This window comes from Odocoileus virginianus, chromosome 10, assembly GCF_023699985.2.
Source record: "Odocoileus virginianus isolate 20LAN1187 ecotype Illinois chromosome 10, Ovbor_1.2, whole genome shotgun sequence".
NCBI lineage: Eukaryota > Metazoa > Chordata > Mammalia > Artiodactyla > Cervidae > Odocoileus > Odocoileus virginianus.
Genome location: NC_069683.1, coordinates 66,608,196 through 66,629,290, shown reverse-complemented (window position 1 = coordinate 66,629,290; position 21,095 = coordinate 66,608,196). Strand labels below are relative to the sequence as shown.

General features: G+C 42.1%; 1 protein-coding gene across 3 annotated transcripts in view; it reads right to left on the bottom strand.

The window, feature by feature from the left end:
- Positions 1-1,210: 1,210 nt before the first annotated feature.
- Positions 1,211-21,095, bottom strand: part of ARHGAP42 (Rho GTPase activating protein 42) — a 315,416-nt gene continuing 295,531 nt past the window's right edge. For all 3 annotated transcript variants that reach the window (XM_020868796.2, XM_070473665.1, XM_070473664.1), the window contains 7 exons: positions 20,650-20,809; positions 19,321-19,465; positions 17,663-18,043; positions 17,141-17,297; positions 15,108-15,170; positions 3,796-3,875; positions 1,211-3,296 (listed from right to left, as the gene is read on the bottom strand). In XM_020868796.2, the coding sequence (XP_020724455.1) occupies positions 3,208-3,296; positions 3,796-3,875; positions 15,108-15,170; positions 17,141-17,297; positions 17,663-18,043; positions 19,321-19,465; positions 20,650-20,809 (1,075 nt within the window). In that variant the 3' untranslated portion in view covers positions 1,211-3,207. The remainder of the gene's footprint in view (positions 3,297-3,795; positions 3,876-15,107; positions 15,171-17,140; positions 17,298-17,662; positions 18,044-19,320; positions 19,466-20,649; positions 20,810-21,095) is intronic.

Sequence of the window (21,095 nt, the reverse complement as noted above, 5' to 3'; positions counted from 1 at the left end):
AGCGCGAGGCAGAGAGCGAATACAAGGGTAAAAGCACCCCCGTCAAACAAGGAGGACGGTACTTCCTCATGCCTCACAGACTTCAGAGCGATACAGAGATCATCTCACTGCTCAGGCATTCACACAAAACAAAAAGCCTTCACCTAACCGACTCCTGCTTATAAGCCGGCAGCTGTGGTACAAGAGTCACCTTGAAACACAGCGAGGTCTTGCACTCAAGGATATCTTCATCTAACAGATGAGATGACTGCCTTGGACTCGTGAGTCTCCGCACCCTTATTCTACTGTCAGCAGTGATTAGGGTGCCCACCTGGCCTGAAGTTTCCAAGGTGTGGATGTGGCAATTCTAAAGTATCTTCACTGAGTCTCTGAAAGGCTACAGTTTCATTACCGAAACACTGTTGTCATTTCAAATATGATCTTCTTGTAGTGACTGGCATGTACCTTCTGGTGTAATGACTATTCCATGTGATCACAGCACATGCCCTGGTTTTCTCAATGTTCATAAATACTTTTATCTGTTGGAAACATTTCTAGGGAAAAGCAGCTTCATTTGAGCGGTAGCATAGGGCCATGACTTGCTTCCATGAACAATCAATGTGAAGGAAAAAGAACCATTCTCACAAATCTGGGAGATTAAAACTTCAAACAAAAGCATAACTGGGACAAGCATTTCGCAGCTTATTTCAAAAAGGGACCATATCAAGTACTGTCACAGTATATGACTCACCATAAAGAAGGAGAGGGGCTTCATGCCCATGACTTTTAGAGCAAAAGGTTTAATTCCTCACTGACCATCTGTAGAATTAGCTCACAGACAACTCAGAGGCAGGAACACGCTGGCCATGTTAAAGGAAAATGAAGGTTGAGATTTCTCTCTGCAGCAGCAAGTGAAGAAGGACTCTGAATCTCTTTTCAGAGTCAAGTTGGTCTTTGAAAGAAAATCAATTTGCCTTAAGAGGCTTTAATTTAGTAGGATGCCAGATGCTAGCAAGGGTGCTTAAACTGAGGGTGCTGTGGATGAAGAACCAGGTCCCTTAGAGAGACCACCTCTGTTCCAGCAGAGGGCAGTCAGGATGTCAGCAATGCAATTACTAAGGACCACCAAGGATCTAGAGGCCAAGAAGCTCTAGCAACGCATAATCATAGTGTACAAAAATCAACAGTAGCAGGTAAAAAAAAAAAAAAAAAAAAAGGAGACAAATGTATCTGATTTTTTCATTATATTACTGATTTTTACAACATTAAATATTTTCCATTCCTTTATTTCCATGCTGATATTTATTTCCGGTTGTAATTCTGCCTACTGTTACTCTCTTTACCTCTAAATCCTAATCCATTATTCCATTTTTAATTTTAAAAGCATAAATGCTCCAAGGCATAGTTGTGCATGTATATAATTTAACCTATTAACTCTAGAAACATTAACTTAAAGTAGAAGAGATGGAGATTACAAAGCAGTATCATGTAAGAAGAACTGTCTACAGTCAATACCTGAGTGTCTATACAGTGAAGACCTTTGAAGTAGCATGTACAATACTGTGGCCAAGCGGGCCAGTGCTGTGGCAATCCATGGCAGAGAACCAGCTTTTGGGAATCTTGAGAAGAAAGGCTCTTTGCCACATGCAGATATGTTAGAAATAGTATGAGGGTTGTTAAATAGAAATAATAGAAGAAGTGGTCAACATATGACCAGATAATTATGGTATATATAAATGTATAGTAAATACCTATTTCTATGCTCTATAAATACAGTGAAATTTCTATTAAAGGCTGTAAATCGAAAGGCATAATGGAAAATTTTATATGACTTTATTCCTGCTAAAGATGATGAAATAATTTCAAAATAATTTAAGAATCCTGTACCTTTATGTTAAGATTATGCCTCAACTAATCATAGACTTTAGAAGGCATAGTCTTCCAACTACTGTCTTAACACATCATCTTTATCATTTGGAGCCAAAAGGGTATCAATAAAATCCTTGGACACTTTACAGAATAACAAGTAGAATTTAAGCTGTATGCTTGTATACTGTACTTTTCCATCATTTTCCTATCATTGTAATTACACATGTGTGATACCACTATACTGATTCTAGCAGAGGGTATGTGCATATCACTTAGTATTTATATGTTAATGGAGTAAAATTTCATAAAATCTCAAATACAGACAGTTTTACACATCCTTCAAACCAGGGATCAGCAAACCATGACCCATAAGTCAAATTTGGCTTGCCACCTGCTTTTGTATGGCACATCAACTATAAATTTCTATTTTTAAATGGATTTTTTTAAAAGTCAAAGAAGCTTAATATCTTATGGCATGACAGATTCACAATTTCAGACTTCAGCGTCACAAAAGAAAGCTGTATTGATACACAGGCACACCCATTCATGTGTTGTCTGTGACTACTCTCCACTACAACGGCAGTCTGAACAGGGTGATGGAGACAACAGGTCCTGCCAAGCCCAAAGTATTTCCTATTAAGCTTCTGCAGAAGTAGTTTGCTGATCCCTGCTCTAAGCACATAGACGGCATCTGGAATGCTGGACAGAGTGTTTACAGCAGAATCAGTGTATGACTTGGTTTCATTTACAGACACCATATACATTATTGCTTTTGAATATTATCATCTACTTGGTAAACAAATAAAAATAAACTTATGTCAAAAAAAAAACCCCTTATTTCCTTGAAATGTTTAGGACCAGCAAAACAATCATATATAAAAGTAGTATATTTTTAAGAAAAAATAATAAATGAACAGCTTAAATTACATTTTTTTAGCAATGATTTCAAGGTTTCTCAGAGAATACTGGACAGTAAAGGGCAGGTCTTAAAAGTCTTATAGCAGATTTCTGGTTTCCAGATTTCTGGGATGTAGTACTTAACACAGTATTTGAGATTTTTATAAATGTTATGAAAGAGACATTGTGGAGAGTTACTTATTAAAAGAAAAAAAGCAGGGGATGGGGATAAGCTATTTCAAAATAAGAAATCAGCCCAAGATAAAAAAGAATGGCAAAAACTTAAACATTTTTTTCCCCTTTCCGTTAATGGAGCTACATATTCTGCTGTGGAAAACTCGCTAGAAATGGATTATTTTTCATTTTAATGGGCTGATCCTCATATCTGTGTCAGATAAAATCATAGCACTTATTACTTGTTACCATGGATACCATGAAGATACTGCCGTCCACTAAATAGCATTAGAGGAAGACAACATAATTTTCTGGGACGAGTCCTGTTTTGCCTTCATAAGTTGCCTTCAACCATCCTGGTTCCACTGATGGGTACACTGGCAAAGATAAAAATACATTAATAAATATCACTCAGTCAACATTAGCTTCAAATAATTATACACACAAATGGCTAAAAATCCACATTAGATTGTATGCATTTACTCAATTTGTCAAAACAACGTCACAGGACCTGTAAAGCTGGAAATGCCTTTTGCATTCATATAACCAATCACTCCGGTAAGGAAGATCCCCTGAAGAAGGGAATGCCTACCCACTCCAGTATTCTTGCCTGGAGAATCCCATGGATGGAGGAGCCTGGTGGGCTACACAGTCCAAGGGATTGAAAAGAGTCAGACACGCTGAGCAACTAACACTTTCACTTTCTCTCTCTCTGACATGGGAGAGGAAATCTGTTCCAGGGGAATCTGATGTGTTTACTGGTACAGCTACAAAAGGCAGGGCCTGGGCTGGATCCTGAGTCTCCAGGTTTTTACTTTAAACTGCTCCTGCGTCCTTCAGGACGGTAACCTTAGCGCAGGGAACGGGTGGACTTACCGTTAGAGAATAGCGCCCCCTGTGGGAAGGAAAGCTCATGGCTGTGCTCTGCTTTGCAGGAGTACATGGCTTTGGCTTGGCTGAAAGAGCAAGAGGCAATCTGTGAAAACCGCAACACTCAAGGATGTTTGCGCTGGACACTATTCTTAAAAACTGACACTAGCTTTCAGTTATGACTGAAGCATGATACACACAGTGTGCATATAGAAGCGTGCATGAGTGCATTTCACAAAGTGCACACGCCCGTGTAACCAGAGCACACGGACAGCACAACCAGAGCCTTTCTCTTGTTTCCAGGCAATGCTCCCAAGAGTAACCACCTGGCTTAGGGCACATGAAATAAGCTAGTTTTAAAGAATGCCACGATTTGTTAGTATTCTGCTAAAGAGGCTATTTTCCAGCTCCACAGGGGTTCACAGGTACCTTAAAGCACGATGCATTTACTTGCCACTTTAATTTCAGAGTATCAGAGGGGAGCTCCACATATTAAAAGGCCTAGAGGGTATGGAAAATTAAGTGGGCATGATATAAGAAAAACAATAGGATAAGCTGATGATGAAGGGGATCCAACAACAGCCTCGCTGTCAGGGGGACATGGAGACGGGTCTTTGTAAACCACAGTATACGCAGCCCTCTAAAAGGGAAGCCAGTACTCCTCTCCGACATCTGTTCCCATATGGGAGTTCAGTCTTCATGTAGGCAGATACTCTGGCTTTTTAAAACAGGAGTCAGAATTTCTGAGTTTTGTATGAAACCTCCTTAAAATGATCTGAGCTAACACTAAAAAGCCATCATCTGAGGCTGCTAACCAAGTCACCTAATCAGTGAAGTTGCCTTTACTCTGCAACATCGAATGACCTGACTACACTCCTCACCATCTCTACTTCAGCCAGAGTCCAAGCCAAGATCATCTCTACCATAGCTCGTGGAATGGCCCCCTAACTTCCTAAATTCTCTGGGTTTCTTTCCTCTCCTGTCCCCTTACCATCCATTCTACACAGAGCAACCCAGAGGGCAGTTTGAAAGGTTTTGATGATCACATGGACTTCCCTGAAAACCACCCACCAGCTGGTTCCCAACACTGGCCTCCATGCTGCATCCAACCAGGCGCCTGCTGGGTCCCCTGCTTCTTCTGAACCCGCCTCTATGCACCTGCCCTGCTTGCGTTACACTGGCCTGCCTTCTCCCCTTCAAACTTGCCGAGCCCATTCCCTCCTCGGGGCCGGCTGAGATTCCTCCCGGTCTTCACTCGGCTCTGGCCTTCTAGTTTACCTTAAACCTCCTGAGCTTCACTGAAGGCCAGGTCTTCCCTGCAACACACTCTAAAACAGTCCCAGGCAACTTCACGTTCCCCTGTTTTAAGTCTGAATGGTATTCTGTTGTCATTGTTGAACAGAAAGTTATCTTCTCTTCCAATCAGAATGCAACCTCTGTGAACAATGACTGATGCTAAACAGTAACTCAGTAAATATCTGCTGAATGAATGAGTATTTAAAAAAAAAAAGCTGTGGTTCCAACCTTTTTGGCACCAGGGACTGGCTTCATGGAAGACAATTTTTCCATGGACTGGGGTTGGAGGGTGAGGAATGGTTTCAGGATGATTTAAGCATGTTCCATTTACTAAGCCACCACTGATCTGTTGGGAGGTGGTAATGAGAGCAAGGGAGAGCAAATGTAAACACAGATGGAGCTTCTCTCAGTTGTCCACGCTCACCTCCTGCTTTGCAGCCCTTCCTAACAGGCTGCTGCCTGGCACCAGTCTATGGCCTGGAGGCTGGGGACCCCTGCTATGGACTCTTTCTACATGATGAGTCCTTTAAAATTTTCAAGGTACCCTGTCTTTCCTGCCTGAGGTCCCAATACTTTATCTGCGAAGAAGCATCAGCAGTATTTGCATTTGCATCCTCTCAAAGCAACAGTATAACATGATGATTACATTTCTCTGTTGGAACAAAACTCTGGATCTTATCTCCATACTTTCAGGATGAGGCTCGGTCACCTAAACCAGGGTTTCCAAGTGGCTACTGAAGATCAGAAAGGTTAGAGAGGAGAACTATGGCCCTGCCCCCGGAGTCTTTTTCTTATGAGGTGGGTCTCAGGCTGTACTTTCAAGAACTTGGCTAGGAGGGTCTGCAGCAAGCATGTTTAAGAAGGACCGACCACTAGCCCACACAACCCCACTTCCCAGTTAAACGTGGTTTAGAGGAAGAGCTGATGAAGTGGACGCACCCCGAGAAGGACAGAGCTTCACAGTAAAGAGGAGCCACGCGCATGCGTGCTGCATGTGGGTGTGCTGGTTGACATGGGCTGGGGGCAAGGAGAGGGTGCCGCCAAGCTACGAAGACTTCTGAGGATGAGACTCGGGACCTGATGCAGAAAGAATGCTAATTGTTCATATAAATCTTCCAGTCAAGTATACTCATCTTGATCTGATATAATCTGGTATATCTTGATCTGATATTCATAAAAACACTCTTCACTATCACTTATATATGGAATCTTAGGGAAAAAAACAACAAATGAATATAACAAAACAGAAAGAGGCTCACAGACACAGAGGACAAATAGTTGTTACCAGTGGGAAGAGGAACTAGGAGGCGGGTCAAACGGGTGGGGACTAACAGATAAAAATTGCTTGTATAAAATAAATAAGCAACAGGGATATACTTTATAGCACAGGGGCAAATAGTCATTATTTCATAATAACTTGAAATGGAGTATAATGTACAAAACTATTATATCACTATGCTATAAACCTGAAACTTATATAATGTTGAATTTTTAAAAATGCATTTTCTAGGGACCATTCTCAGACTTATTACACTAGAATCTCAGGTGTGGAGGTGGGGGTTGGGAGCTGTTATTTAAAAAATATAACCTTAGGTGATTGTTCTTTTTCCTGAGCTTCATTGAGATATGATTGACAAATAAAACTGGATATGTTTATTAAAAAATAATTTGATCTGATATCTGATACAAATGAAGGGTGCAGAGCCATTTCTCTAAAAATACATAAAGACTTTCTAAAATGTCAAATCTTCTAGCAGCAATGATTTCCACCAATAAATACTATCTTATTACCTTGAATCATTAAAATAAATTAAGAGATACATAAGGAAACAAATTCTAGAGTTATAGAAATGATTAAGATACAGTAATTCTTGCAATGATATATCTCATACTTCAAATGCAACCTAATTAATTTATAATAATATTTCAGATATGAGTGTACTTAGAATATTGTATGAGACTGGATGGTGAGGGAACACATGCAGAACAATATCACTAAATGAATGGATACTATTAAATGTGTCAAAATACACAGCACAAAGTAATATCTGTTACAATTTTCCAATTATCGGTGCATGTGACTTAAACAACTATAATTTTCTTCCACTGAGATCTGTAACTACAGGTCACAGCTCAGTTCAGAGCTCTGATGATTTAATGTAGAATTCTGTGACAGTGAAGTTTTCTTTCCAGGTGCTAATGCTTTTTCTTTTACTGTCTTGGTGTATTGAAGAAGATGTGAAAATAACACTGTCACCTATTGAGTCTGTTCACAAGATTGTAATATCCTTTGAAAAGGATTTTGAGGATCCTACTTTCTGTTGCATTGGAGAGTAAGGTAATGATGCTTGCTATCCTGAAAGCCCATTTCTTCCCTTATAGTTTTGAAGATGATCTGTTCACAAGCCCCATTCCTAATGCTAAACACTGTCTAATGCCAACGAGTGGACTTACACAGGTTTGACAAGGTCAGTGTGAGGAATTCACAATGCTCATCTTCATCATAAGCAAAATAAAAAATTCACCAAATCAAAACCGATACAATGTTTTCTGAAGGGCCACTTAACAACAACACACACACACACACACACACACACACACACACATGCCATCTCTCACATACACTTTTTGTATGCTAAGAATTTCACTTCTGAAGACAGCAGGAATGTACTTCTGAGGGGAGAAGAAGATATAGTCAGAAGGGCAGCAAGTAAGTAACATACACAACAGCAAAGTTGAAAACAAACAGATCGCAACAATCTAAGTGTTCATCAGTAGAGAATTTAATAAAATACACCAAATTCAATGAATTAGTAGGTAGTTATTATGAATAAACCTACAGAGGAACACATACAGAAGCAGTATTAGGAGGTAAGGCAAATACTTTACAGAAAAATTAGTCACCAGCAAGACCTCTCAACTGCCCAGGATAATCTGCAATAAACATTTATAAAGCAATAAACACACATTTGCTTCTTGGTCATTGGTTGGAGATTTTTTAAAATTAGTTACACACCCTTTTCTTAGTTTTTGTCAACAAAAATGAGCTGTTTCTGGCTTGGATATCTGAGTGTTGGATGCCTCAAAGCTCCAAGTCTCTCATGGAAGCTTGTAGAGTTAAAGCTGCCATGTCAAAGAAAGAATATTGCAACTCTAATAAAAATGAACTGAACACACGAATAACAAAGTCTTTTAAGGTTAAAATGTGTATTTTATCTATTTACCCAGCAATTCTGTTGAGCGTCTACTTTGTTGGGCACCATGGTAGGAGGAACACCATGAGCACCACCTTCCTGGGTCTTTTTCTGTGCTCTCTACAGAGGAGTGGGTCTCTAAGTGCTCTCAAGGGAATCCGGAAGGAGGGGCAGGCGGGACCTGAGAGGCACTGCCCTGACAGCTAATGGAACGTGTTTGAGGATCCATTTATTTCCCACTATGTCAGATATTAGGGCTTCCCTGGTGGCTCAGCTGGTAAAGAATCTGCCTGCCATGCAGGAGACCCAGGTTCGATCCCCGGAGAAGGGATGGCAACACACTCCAGTGTTCTTGCCTAAAGAATCCCATGAACAGAAGAGCCTGGAAGGCTACAGCCATGGGGTCGTGAGTCAGACATGACTGAGTGACTGACACTCTCATGGCAGATATTTAGGAGATCTGCAGAAATGTAAAATAATGCCAGTTTAGGGGATGAAATGCCAGTTTAGGGGATGAAATGCAAGTTCCAGGCGACGAGCATCGTTAGGGACAGGCTGACGGCAGCACGGGGGTGCATGGGGACAGCAGAGGAGCAGACTGCTGTGTGCCTTAGCTCAGGGGAAGAGGGAGAACAACTGCTGTCTTAGAAATATGACCTTTGGAAGAGGGAAGAAATGGGAAGGTGAGAGCCTATTATGACCTTAGGGGTAGGCACATAAACTTTCTAACTAGGTTTTACAGAAAACAGTGACCCCCATATACTGGGGGTCTTGTGATCATCCAGATGACTTCGGCCATATAATGAGTTTGGATTTTGAAAGGAAACTTACAGATTTCCTTGGTCTAACCTCTATAATGTGGAAATGAACGTCAAGAGAAATTAACATTATGGCAGTCAGGCTAAAACCTACATCTCCTGATTGCTGACCTAGTGCATACCTGGTGAATCCACTTAAATGTCATCTGTAAAATCCCAAGATAACGTCACTGAGAAAATCACTTCTATTAATAACAGTTGACTGTTAATGAAGAGTGAATAATCACATCTACACAGTGTTATTGTTATATTTTAGTTATATGAACTTATTTTTATTTTAAATAAATTCATAAACATTTAAAATTTTCTCAGTTTAAATTTCCAGTACCAGAAGTATTAATATATATAACTCACACAAACAAAAACTCTTTGGAGATCTTCAGTAAGTTTTTTAATTGTGTAAGTTGTTTTGAGACCCAAAACTTTTGAGAACCACTGTCAACTGATAAGACTAGATGCCTGTGCATCAAAATGCAGTTATCTTTAGGGGGTGAAATGAGTGGTGGTTTTCATTCACTTTTTTTAGTGTTTTAGTATTCTCCATATTCTCTTTAAAAAAAAAGAAAAATTAAGCTATTCTTAATAGCAATGGCTTCCTTTGTCTTCCTTATGAGTGTTGCAATGTTTTTATGTGTGTCTTACATGTGTCACTGTGCTCTGAACCAGTGACCTACAGCCTTTTATTTATTTATTTCAAATTGTGTATTTATTTATTCAGCTGTGCTAGGACTTAGCTGTGGAAAGTGGGATCTTCAATTTTAATTGCGGCATCAAGTTATCGAGCCAGGAATTAAACTGGGCCCCTTATGCTGGGAGCACACTCAAAGCCACTGGACCACCAGGGAAGTTTCCTTACAGCCTTTTAAACAGTCAAATTCACTAGATGAGAAGACTGTGCTGAGGTTTGCTTTGTAATTATAAAAAAAAAAATATTGTTTTTAGATTATTGTAACAGAAAATCTGACTGCTTATAATGAGTCAAGCACTCAATTCTTAATTAATTCTCTTATTTCTCAAGCATGTAATTCTCAATTAAATCATCAGAAGGTATTGGTATACCTTGCCTAAATTATACTACTTTAAAGTGCATTTCCCCACTGCCCAACTGTACCTGATTGAGACAGAGGTGAAAGCTTTAAGGGTCCTGTTTTCCACAGGCTTTTGTAATGCTGAGACAGAGCCTAGTTCCATTTGCCTCTTGAAAGCATTTTATAGGTTAAGAGAAACATTTAGTACTATGGCATTTTTCTCTATTCCAATGGCTCTCAGAGGTTTTGATATACATAAGGATCACTTGGGGAAGTTGTCAAAAATACATATTCTCTAGGCCTCAGTCTCAGATACTATGGTGTATAGAGTCTGAGCAAATTCAAGAATCTTCATTTTAACACGTCTGGCATGATAAGTTCCTTTGACAGAGAAAGTGGCCCCTCCCACCCACTGAACCCAAATTCTGAAAGGTTTCCAGTGAGGTCTTAGAGGTAAAAACCAATGCCCTCCTCTAATGATCTCCCTGACCTTTGGTTAGCGTCCATCTCACTGACCTGGCTTTCTCCTCATGATCATTCCTTTGCCTTTTTCGCCTGACCCTTAAATGAAACCAGTGCTCACAGGCCATTTCCCCCACGCAGGAAGCCCCAACACTGGGTAACCCCACCTTCATCTACGCAGTGTGGCTGCGGCTGCTCTGCACAAGCTTCTCAAACGGCACCAAGCTTCATGCTCTCCTGGCTCCAGCTGCAGGTCTCTAACTGCCTCTGAGTGCTCCTCAGACTTCTCAGACAACGGGGCCAAAACTCTCCCTGCCCTTCTATATACTCACACAAGCTGAACTCAGAAGCTAAATCTTTCTTGCAGTCAGTCTTAAAAACCTAGAATCTTCTTTACCTGTCTCTCTCATTCCCAATATCAAAGCAATTGCTCAACTCTGGTTCTATCCCTAAAATTCTCCTTACAGTTTATCATGCTTTTGTTAATGCCCTAGTTCAGGTCTTTTAAATATCACCTGTTCCATCCTAAATGGTTTTCTCCCCATCAACAACCTCCTGGAGAAGCCAGCTCAATTTTTCTGATCAAGTGCGTCACTGATTAGATCAGCTCTTTGCTCAATGACTCACAGAGCCGCAGTCAGTCCAGAAGTGTTACTTTTCTGTTGCTCAAGACCATCCACCAAAATCTCCCAACTGTGGGCTCTTTCCCATAATGGCTGGTCTCCCTACGACCCACTACTGGTTCATCCTTCTTTGAGGTCCAATTCAAGAGTACCCTAAGTTCCCTAGAAGGAAATCAAAATAGGTATTGTGGGAGGTCAATAATAAGGGAAATATCCTCAACTTTTGTTGTTCAGTTGTATTTAATGGTACAAAAGGGTTTCAAGTGACTGATAAATGTCCAAATACCCAATATATATTAATTAAAGGCTTGAATACCTTAAGTACTTTCAATGATAATAGTTATAACAATATTAGCTATTATTGCAGAGGCAGTATATGGAGAGCTGACTGTGTACTTCAAATACATTGCTTCCTACACTGATAATCTGTCAAAAAGGGAATAATGACCTTCACTTTATAGATTAAAAAAGTGTATTTTCCAGAGTTCAGACCAAGGTGACAGAGTAAGAGAATGTGGAGCTCATCTCCCTCTGTGAACACATCAAAAATACATCTACATGTGGAACAGTTCTCACTGAAAACTAACCAGAAACTGGCAGAAGAACTGCACAACCCAGGCTGAAACATCCATAGGTAATGAAGGGAAGAAAAGCATCTGAATCGGGACTTGTGCCCCTGAGTGGGGCTTGTCCTAGACTTGTCCAGGAAGTGAGCCACAGCCTGGGGGCCCCAGTCCTGAGGTCTTGAGTGGGACAGAAACCCTGGCTGGCTGGAGGCCTGGGGGAAGCCTGACTCCTCTTGGGAGGGGCAGGAAGGAGAGAGGCTGACCCTCGCGGTTGCAGGGTTTCCTGTGATCTCCTTGCTCCAGCCAAGCTAACGCTCCATCGCCACTGACTCCACATTCCAGCACAGTGCTGTATTTCTCCCGTGACTCAGGAAGAGACTCGACTGTGGGGTGCACAGGTGAGCCAGGGCCCGGCAGAGCCCGGGGGGGCAGAGCGCCTACTCCAGCAGTGGATCAGAAGCTACCCAGCCCGCTGACAGTGGCTGTCCACCACGGCTCCTTCCTACCCCAGCCCACGCACACAGGGTCCACGTGGGCCCTGCCGACCCTGTGAAGTCAGCTGGTGAGCAGCTGTGAGGAACAGACAGGGCTTGCATCAGAGGCTGTGTCCGAGCAGACCCATGGGTGTCTGCACAAACAGTGCATCGGGCCTCAGTCTGCAGCTGACATGGGCTGGGAGTCAGCATGGGCCCCACCTGCGTTAGCATCTCAGGGGCAAGGGTCCCGATGCAGGGACACAGAAAAACACACACATCAAGGGTATAGGGCTTCCCTGGCGGCTCAAATGGTAAAGAGTCTGCTCGCAATGCTGGAGACCTGGGTTCGATCCCTGGATCAGGAAGATCCCCTGGTGAAGGACATGGCAACCCACTCCAGTATTCTGCCTTGGAAAATCCCATGATGGAGGAGCCTGGCGGGCTACAGTCCCCAGGTTTGCATGGGCCCAAACAGTTGGCATGACTGAGTGACTTCACTTTAAACGGGACAGAGCCAGGTCAGGCCAGACCATCAGGGCTTCTGCTCCATGAGAGTGAGATCAGCCCGGTCCCTGGCAGGGCAGTGATGGTCCCTGAGCAGAGGAGCAGCCTCACTCACACTCTGAGGAGGCTCTGGTTCCTCCAGCACCAGCCACAACCCCGAGCAAGCTGAGAGCGGCCAGCACATCCTGAGAAAAGAGGTGACTCGGGTCCACATCAAACCCACCTCTTCCAACAAAGGCACTGGGCACACACAGTCTGTACAGAAATGTGCCACTTAAGCTTCCCCTTTGAAGGCCTAAAGAGGCAGCTATTTTACCTAAATGCATAAAGGCATACAAGGTTAAGCAAAATAAAAGGACAGGTGAAAAGTTATGACACCGTCCACAAGTACTGCGGACCAAGACTTAATCTTTAGTGTATCACTGAGTGAGCTCTAAATTTATGCTGACAGCTTATTAGAAGTGGATTTAGAGTATTTGGAATATAAAAGTATGTTTTAAATGCATAGGATGAGTGTTGAACATGTAAGTAAACTTATTGTGTAACAGCTTCATTAATTTACTGTCATACTAATTTATTTCATTAATACCTTGCTCTTTCAAGCTCTTAAAAGATTATCTCTTTGATTCCAGTACTTAATAGATTGTTTAGCATTTCCTAATAAAAGGGCTCCATCTAGTGGAGCAATTCAATCATTTTTGCAAGACAGAAGGTAGCAAGGTTAATTAAATCCCTTATATTAAGGCCTGACAGTGGTGATAGTTTCAGGGAAATGCTTGTTCTGACGTGCACAGTGCCTATTCTTCACCTTGCCTTGATAAAAAGGCAGAAGATGGAGGTAAGGTACATGAAGTATGCTGGGATTTACTATATAAATTCAAGGCATTAACCATCAGTAAGACACCAAAATGGCTCTCCTCTAAAAACACTAATTTACGAGTGCGCTCGCTAAGCTTTCGAAAACAGAGTTTGAAGTTTATTGTTGTCTCTAGTAAGTAGGACAAGCCTTATATTGTGTAGGTGCTTAAGAACTGCTGAAAAGGTCCACATACTTTTACAAGGTCAATAAAAATGCTATGGCTGAATAACTTCTAAAAGAACTATATAGTAATACTTTAATCATATCTGACTCCTTTCCTTCACAGCCTCAAGTAGCTGGTTGTGGCCAGTTCAAAATTTCCTGGGTACATCCAAAAAAAAAAAAAAAAAAACTAGGTTGGTCCTTCAAATGTTCTCATTTATATTCCCTTTCAAAAAGCATTTATTAAATACTTGTGACATGCACTAGTTGCTGATGGTAAAAAAGAAATCCATTAGTTTAGACATATTCAAAATTAAAACCAAAGTCTAACAAAGATGAGAGAATCAATCTGTAGTAAGAGGAGAGGAAGCAGGAACCTGAGAAGCAAGCAAGTGAACAGCCTTATAATAATTCATATCCTGTTAACAGTGGAGCAGAAGGTAAAATCTGAAAACCCTGAATGGAGCGGAGCACTCAAACGCCAGCGCTGCCTGCGGTAATCAGCTCTGCCGCAGCACGGAGGCCACTAAGGATGAGCACAGTCTGGACCTAGAGACTCACACCGAGGGAAGTCAGCCCGCCGGAGAGGGGAAAACATGGTGTGACATCCCTCAAATGTGGAATCGAAAGAGAAACCACACAAACGAACTTACCTACAAAACAGACTTAGGGAATGAACCTGTCGTTGCTGGGCCGTGGGGGAGGGACAGTGAGGGAGTCTGGGATGGACGTGCACACACTGTCATATTTAAAATGGGTCCAGCACAGGGGGCTCTGCTCAGTGCCACGTGGCAGCCTGGATGGGAGGGGGTCTGGGGGAGAATGGACACGTGCATATATGGCTGAAACTATCACAGCATCGTTGGTTAACTGGCTATACTTCAGTATCATACAAAATTTAAAGTTAGAAAAAAAGAAAATGGATGCAGTCTTTGGTGCATGTTCATGAAGCTTCTTCCAGAAAAAAAAAATGCATTAAATTTAACAAGACCAAAATATACCTTTGAAACATTTCCACAAACTGTCATCAAAAAAGTCTTTGGTGTACAAAGAGTTATTGCAACTTGTCTATTAGAAAACCTGTTTGTTTAGAACTCTTCCTTTGTGAAGGTTTTAACAAACAAGGTACTGCAGTAACACTCTGAGATGCTAAATGCTGTGTATGTATATGGTCATGACCATTTATTCCCCTGCCAAGAGATAGCAGAGGTGAATTTGACCATTTGCAGAAGTGAGGGGCAGAGCAGTCAAAGATGACCTGCCACATCAACACAAAACCATGTCACCACTATTTCTTTTTTATTTTTTTACTGGAAAGTTGAGAACTTACCGTCCAGAAGAAACTGGCTTAACTGAACCAACATTTTCAAACAGTTGGGCCTTTGCTGCCACACTGAAAAATAATTTCAAAATGCAAGTTTCATTAAAATGCATTTCACAGCTCAAAGTGAAAATCAGAGCTAGCAGTTAACCAAACAAAAAAAATGAGTTAAAATTTGTCCCCAAAATATGAACTGAATTTTAATTGTTTTAAGTTCTAATACAGAGGTAAGTTTTAGATCTAGCATCTAGTTCACTGAGTACCAGATGGGAATAAACCTGCATCTACTTCCTCTGGGGATCACACTGTCTGCATTTTCTGCACCTCAGAAAACTGTGCGAGCAGAAGAGAAGGAACCTTCTATCTCCCACTCCACTCCTGGAAGTCCTGCTGTTGACTCCATGGAGCCACGAGGGAAGAGTCGCATCAGCAAGATAAAACAAGAGCTGCTTTACATTCTCACAGTCAAGACAAAACAAATTCAAAAATGGTTTCATGTATTTTTAAAATACTTGAACATACTTCCTATAAAGTGAAAAGAGAGAAATCTGAAAATATGACCAACAAGGAAATTTGTGGATTCAAGTCTTGTTTCAAAGCATGACACGGGAAAGGCAACATATGAAAAGTAAGACTATAGGGTAGAAAAGAATTAAAACTAATGTAACCCAGCTAACTAGATAAGTTCCTATATTTACTAGAAGAGAATATAAATTTATTTGAATGATGTTTTAATGAATTGAATATTTAAAATCTACCTTATTTCTTAAATTGACAAACTTTTCTCTCAGAACTGAGTCATTTGATAATCTGCAGGATCATTTCACATCTAACGCAGAACATACACTCTACAATTTAAGTTCTATTTTATCAGTAAATCACAAAATAGAAGCTCTTCTCTTTCCCTCACAAAGAATAAAGTTTATATTTTCTCATCTCCCTTTACACATTTGGCTTAAAATTCATTTCCCTTAAGGTCTAGAACTATACACACCAGGGAATAGACAGCTGACACAAAATCTGCCTATACTGTGGGAGCTGGATTTCTGAGAGAACGTATGTGAAACTCCCTCTGAAACCAAAGGTTCTTGTTAATGGGATGAATGAATGAATGTAAGACGTTGTTCCTATGGAAACAGGCTTAGTGAAATGTCTTACTGGACTTTCAGTGGGTAATTAAGAGTCCAGCACCACCGCCACATTACAACTGGACGTGGCATAAGAGGAACAGCACAGACTCAACTGGAGAACCCTGGGTTAGAAGCCTAGCCCCGCCACTTACTAGCGGAGTGAGTGAGGACTGGCTCCCTGACTTCCCATCATCTGTAAAGCAAAGTTGATACTGCCTCCTGCAGGAGGACACCGTGGTCCTTAAAATAAGTAACATGTACAAGGATGCTCAGCAATAGCCCATGCCGCATCTGGAAAAGCGCAGCGAAAGTCAAAACATTAAGATGAAAAGGAGGAAGAACTCTCCTCTTTGGATTCTGATTCCGTATTTACCCCACTCCCCACTTTCTCCCATCTGCACCCTCACTGTTCTGGTCTACACACCCCACCCTCTTGGCCTTTACACTTCAGGGTCATATCCTTCTCTTAGAAACACACTCTCTTGCCTTTCCCGCTCCCTGTTCTCCAGGAGTTGTTTAAGACAGTGAGTATTCAGGTTGGGGAGACGAATGGAGAGTGGAGGAGACCACCCCGGCTAGAAAACAGCTGTATTTCTAACAAAGAAGTAGGACTGAGGATACGGGCAGTCCCAATAGCAGAGTGGTGGGTGTTTAGTTTCCAGACTCCAAACCACTATATTATACATGGCTTTCATGTCCTTAAGGAAAGCCTGCTTATAAGGAAAGTGCCTGAAGGGTGTACTAACATTCATACCACTTGCAGAAGAGGACAGGGTCCTGCAGAAGTTGGTGGTACCCACTCTACGGATGAGCGTTTGGCTGTGGGAATTCCTAGAGTTCTTTTGCACACGTTCAAGCCCTGTGTACCCACGGGAGACACAGAAAACACCCAACAAGCACCCTGTCACTTACACGGAGCCGGGGCGCTGGTAGCCGTTGCTGGAGGTGGTGTCCAGCCTTAACCTCCTGCACATTTTTGGAGGCAGATCTGGGTTTGGCGTGGCTTTGGGTGTCTCTTTGGAACCTATGGAAGTTAAACTTTGAATGGATCCACTGTAGCTCTTGTTTCCTGAAAAGAAAGCCCCAAAAAACAGGCGAGGTGCTATTAGACAAAATAATAGCAATAACACAGTCCACGCGCATGTAACAAAAGGAAGTCGTTTTCTCTGCGTCCAAATGAGAAGGCACAGAATGTTCTCTGGGCCCAGCGGCCCGTCACTCAGGGAAGATCACTATCGGAAGTAATTGCAAAGCATCACCGCTCAGAGAGGGAAAGTCACAGCACACAGGAGGTTTCAAGCTCCCAGCCCAGGGACAAAGCGGAGAAGCACCGTCTGCCCTCGCTGTTCACGCCTCCCTCCTGAGTCATCAAGCTCAACAAGCCGGTAGGCGACGCAGAGACGCGGCATTAGCCGAGGCTCCATCCTGGCTCACCTTCAGCCGCAGAGACGGATCTGAGGGAGGAAGCTGAGGCTCTTTTCAGTCCCGAGAGCCCGTAGGGCCCCTTCTTGGCCAGGTCGATGGGTGGGGACGCGTCCCCGGGACTGGTGACGGAGGTGACGCTCTGGCAGTCTGATTCCGCGTCCGTTTTGGTTGCGTCTTCTCGAGAACTTGACTCGGGACTCGTGGTCCAGAGACCAAGGCTCTTCTGTCCGTTGCTGGGCGATGGGGCCGCAATCCAAGGGATGCCGGCAGACCTCTCCCTGGGCGGGCAGGAGGCAGGCTTCGTGGCGCTGTTCTGCTCGGAGGAGTGGGAGGAGAGGGACTCGACGCTCCCCATGGGCGTGCTGTCGGGGCTGCTGCTGTAGGAGTCGCCTGGGGGTCGGGCAGAGACGGGAGCGTCAAGGACAGGCTCTCAGTCAGACCTGCACCGTCAGGCCCTCTGTTCCCAGCTCCCCAGTGCTCTGTGGCCACCTCGCCCCGCGGCAGCGCTAGACCTGGCTTACAGAACTGTCTCAGTTGCGCAGAGAGGCTTTAAAGCATTCGTCTGAACTCGGTGAACCCACTTTTTCTACACCATTCAAGGGAGGCTGTCTGTGTGCCCCTATGAAATCATGTTGCTTCTTGAAGTGTCAGCAGGCTGACTTGAAATCAGACAAAATGTGCTGCAGAAACAGGATTCACCAGTAGGAGAAGCAAGATGCCTTGATGACATAGTAAGAAATCAATGGAAAGGGGGAATATTGAGACGTATTTCTGCCTTCTGCTCTTCTGATCCTAGGTGATTCTGAGTTACCATGTAACTGAGTCCTCCTGGTAGTAAAGGTGCTATTAAATGTCAGCAGCTCCACAATTCTTATTTTTATCAATTTGTTTTACAATTTTTAAAAGGAAAGCTTATGGAAGAAAATAGGAAAGGATTTCTTTCCTTTCCTTGCTAAGAGTATAGCAACATAAGAAAATTTGCTGTTTAACTGGGTGTATTTTTTAATCTTTCTAAAAGTTAAGGTATAAGAAAAAACATCAGAGAAACAGTAAGGGAGTTTTCAAATACTACATCTAAACACCGATTGTGAGGAAACTGAGGGTGGAGGGAGAGGGCTGGGTGTACAAAATAAAACAAAAATGGCCAAAGTTGAACTCATGCCTTGTGCTGAAGCTACCAGCCACGTTATGGTAGGGCTTGGCTCAGAATAGTAAGTTAGGGATAATGTGTGGTATAGAATCTCTTTTTATTTCCTTTCTCTCTCTTTCAGACACTTTGATACCCTAGAGATGATGCTTTAGGAACATAAAAGACGGAAAGAATGAAAATGACTGCCTGGGCCAGACTCTCCGGCTTTCCAGCTTTCTTCAGGACCACTTTGACAACAGGACAAAAGCTGCTACAAAGTAGCACCTGATGTATTTTACTTAATCACAGCTACAGGAAAGAAGGGCACTGGGCAAAAACTATTTTTTCCCCCTTTGCAGCAGGAATGAATTGGCTTGTCCAAGATCTATCCTGACATTGAATATTTAAATGTGGTGGAGGGGGCTGGTGTTGGGAGACAGTGTCAGTAGGGACATTTTCTCTTTCTACCTACTTGCCCATAAGGTGGGATAAAGCTGAATTAACGAAGACGGCATCTCCCTGCGGGTGGGGCACTTACTGTCAGGTTCTGCCAAACACGGAGTATACCTTCCTCTGGGCTTCCGGGAGCCTGAGGAGAGGCAGATTGCACGCGTCCTCCGGGATCCGGATCGAGACTGAGGCTGAGGAAGAGGGATGCTGGGGTCTGGGGCAGTGTGAAAAATCTACACGGAAGAAGAATGGACGGAGGTCAACAGAAGGGTGACACTGGCATTTTCATCATAAAATAAACTGAGTGTTATTAAATGATCTTAGAACTCTATGCTCCTGAATCAGCTGCCTGGCAAGAGACACTTGATACAAGAAATAAACCTTCTAGAGCAATTACAACTTTCTTTTCCATTTACACTGAATAATGTTTCTCCTCTGGGTTTTTTATTCTTCCCTATTCCCCAGCAGTGAAATTCAGATTTTCCAATATTTTTAAGAAATGTTTCAAATGGCAACGAATATCTATGTCAAGACATGCTGATTCTTTTCACTGTTACAGTCACTCTTCCCCTTCATCCTGAACATAACCTGAGGGAAAGAGGACCCTGCTATTATCATTCCCCAGCTAGTAGCCCCTTGCTTCTCAGAAGGTGTTGGCATGCTACTGGCCCTGAGCTGCGGATAATGTGACGAGCTGCAGGCAGGCGTCTGAGCACGGCTCTAAGAGGCAGCTGTGGACTCCAGGGTTGTGAAAGCACTTCCAGTCTGAGCAAGACTCCAAGACTATCCTTCTATAGGCACTGGAAAGCAACTGGGAAGGAAAGAGGCACCCCCATCCTCTCACAAGGACGGTGTCAGACATAAATAAATCACAATGTTTAGCCCCTTGATGGCTGAGTTTGCTTAACAATCAGATCATTTTGGTCTTCCCATTTTCTCACTTTCATAATTATTCTAAGATCTCACTCCTAAAGAAAGCCTGCTTAGTGACTGGATATAGAGAGGATTTCAAGACTGTTCTCTGATTTTTATCTAAAATATTAGTTCTTCTGTATAATGAGAATGTAATTCAAAAGAGATAAAAAAGTTACAATAGACTTAATCATAAAGTGATTCTAAAGTATTTTCTGAATACTGAGTAAAAACCTCATTATGTAAATACTAAAGAAGAAAATATTGACAAGGTAATGATGTAGAAAGAAGGGAAACCATCTACCTAGAGGATTTTTGAGAAGTATTTAAAAACGGAATAAGAAAAAAAGAAAAGCAAAGTCCACATAAATAATTTATACAAAATTTATAAGACCCCATATAGGAGCCTGAGAGCACAATGAGATAACAGATGATACAAGTACAAAATTCCTTCTTGGAAACAAGATAACAAAATTTTATACTTCCACGTGAAAATTCAGCTTACCTTTTCATAGTGCTCTATCAGAATTTCAACCACAATGTTCTGAAACTTAATATTCATCATGGCAGCCACAGTTTCTTCCTGTGCTCTCATTAGAGTTGGACCAAATATAACACCAAGGTTTGAGACTGTCATGAGATTTTGTTGACTATGTAGGGACACTCTGCAAATAAAAGCAACAAAAGTATTTTAAGTTATATGTTTAATAATTATGGAATGTTCTCGTTTACCAAATAATGTTAAGATGTAAATGTGATACATTTTATGTATGTATGATACATAAAGATGTAAATATGATACATGAGATGTAAATATGCCACTACAGACTAAATTTCTCAAATAGTCAGGTTCAGCCACTACCAGCTGGCATTAGGGGGGTATAGTCTAAACAGATGTAAAAAGTTAATAAACATTAGCACAATAAAACATAATTACTAAGGTTAATCTCT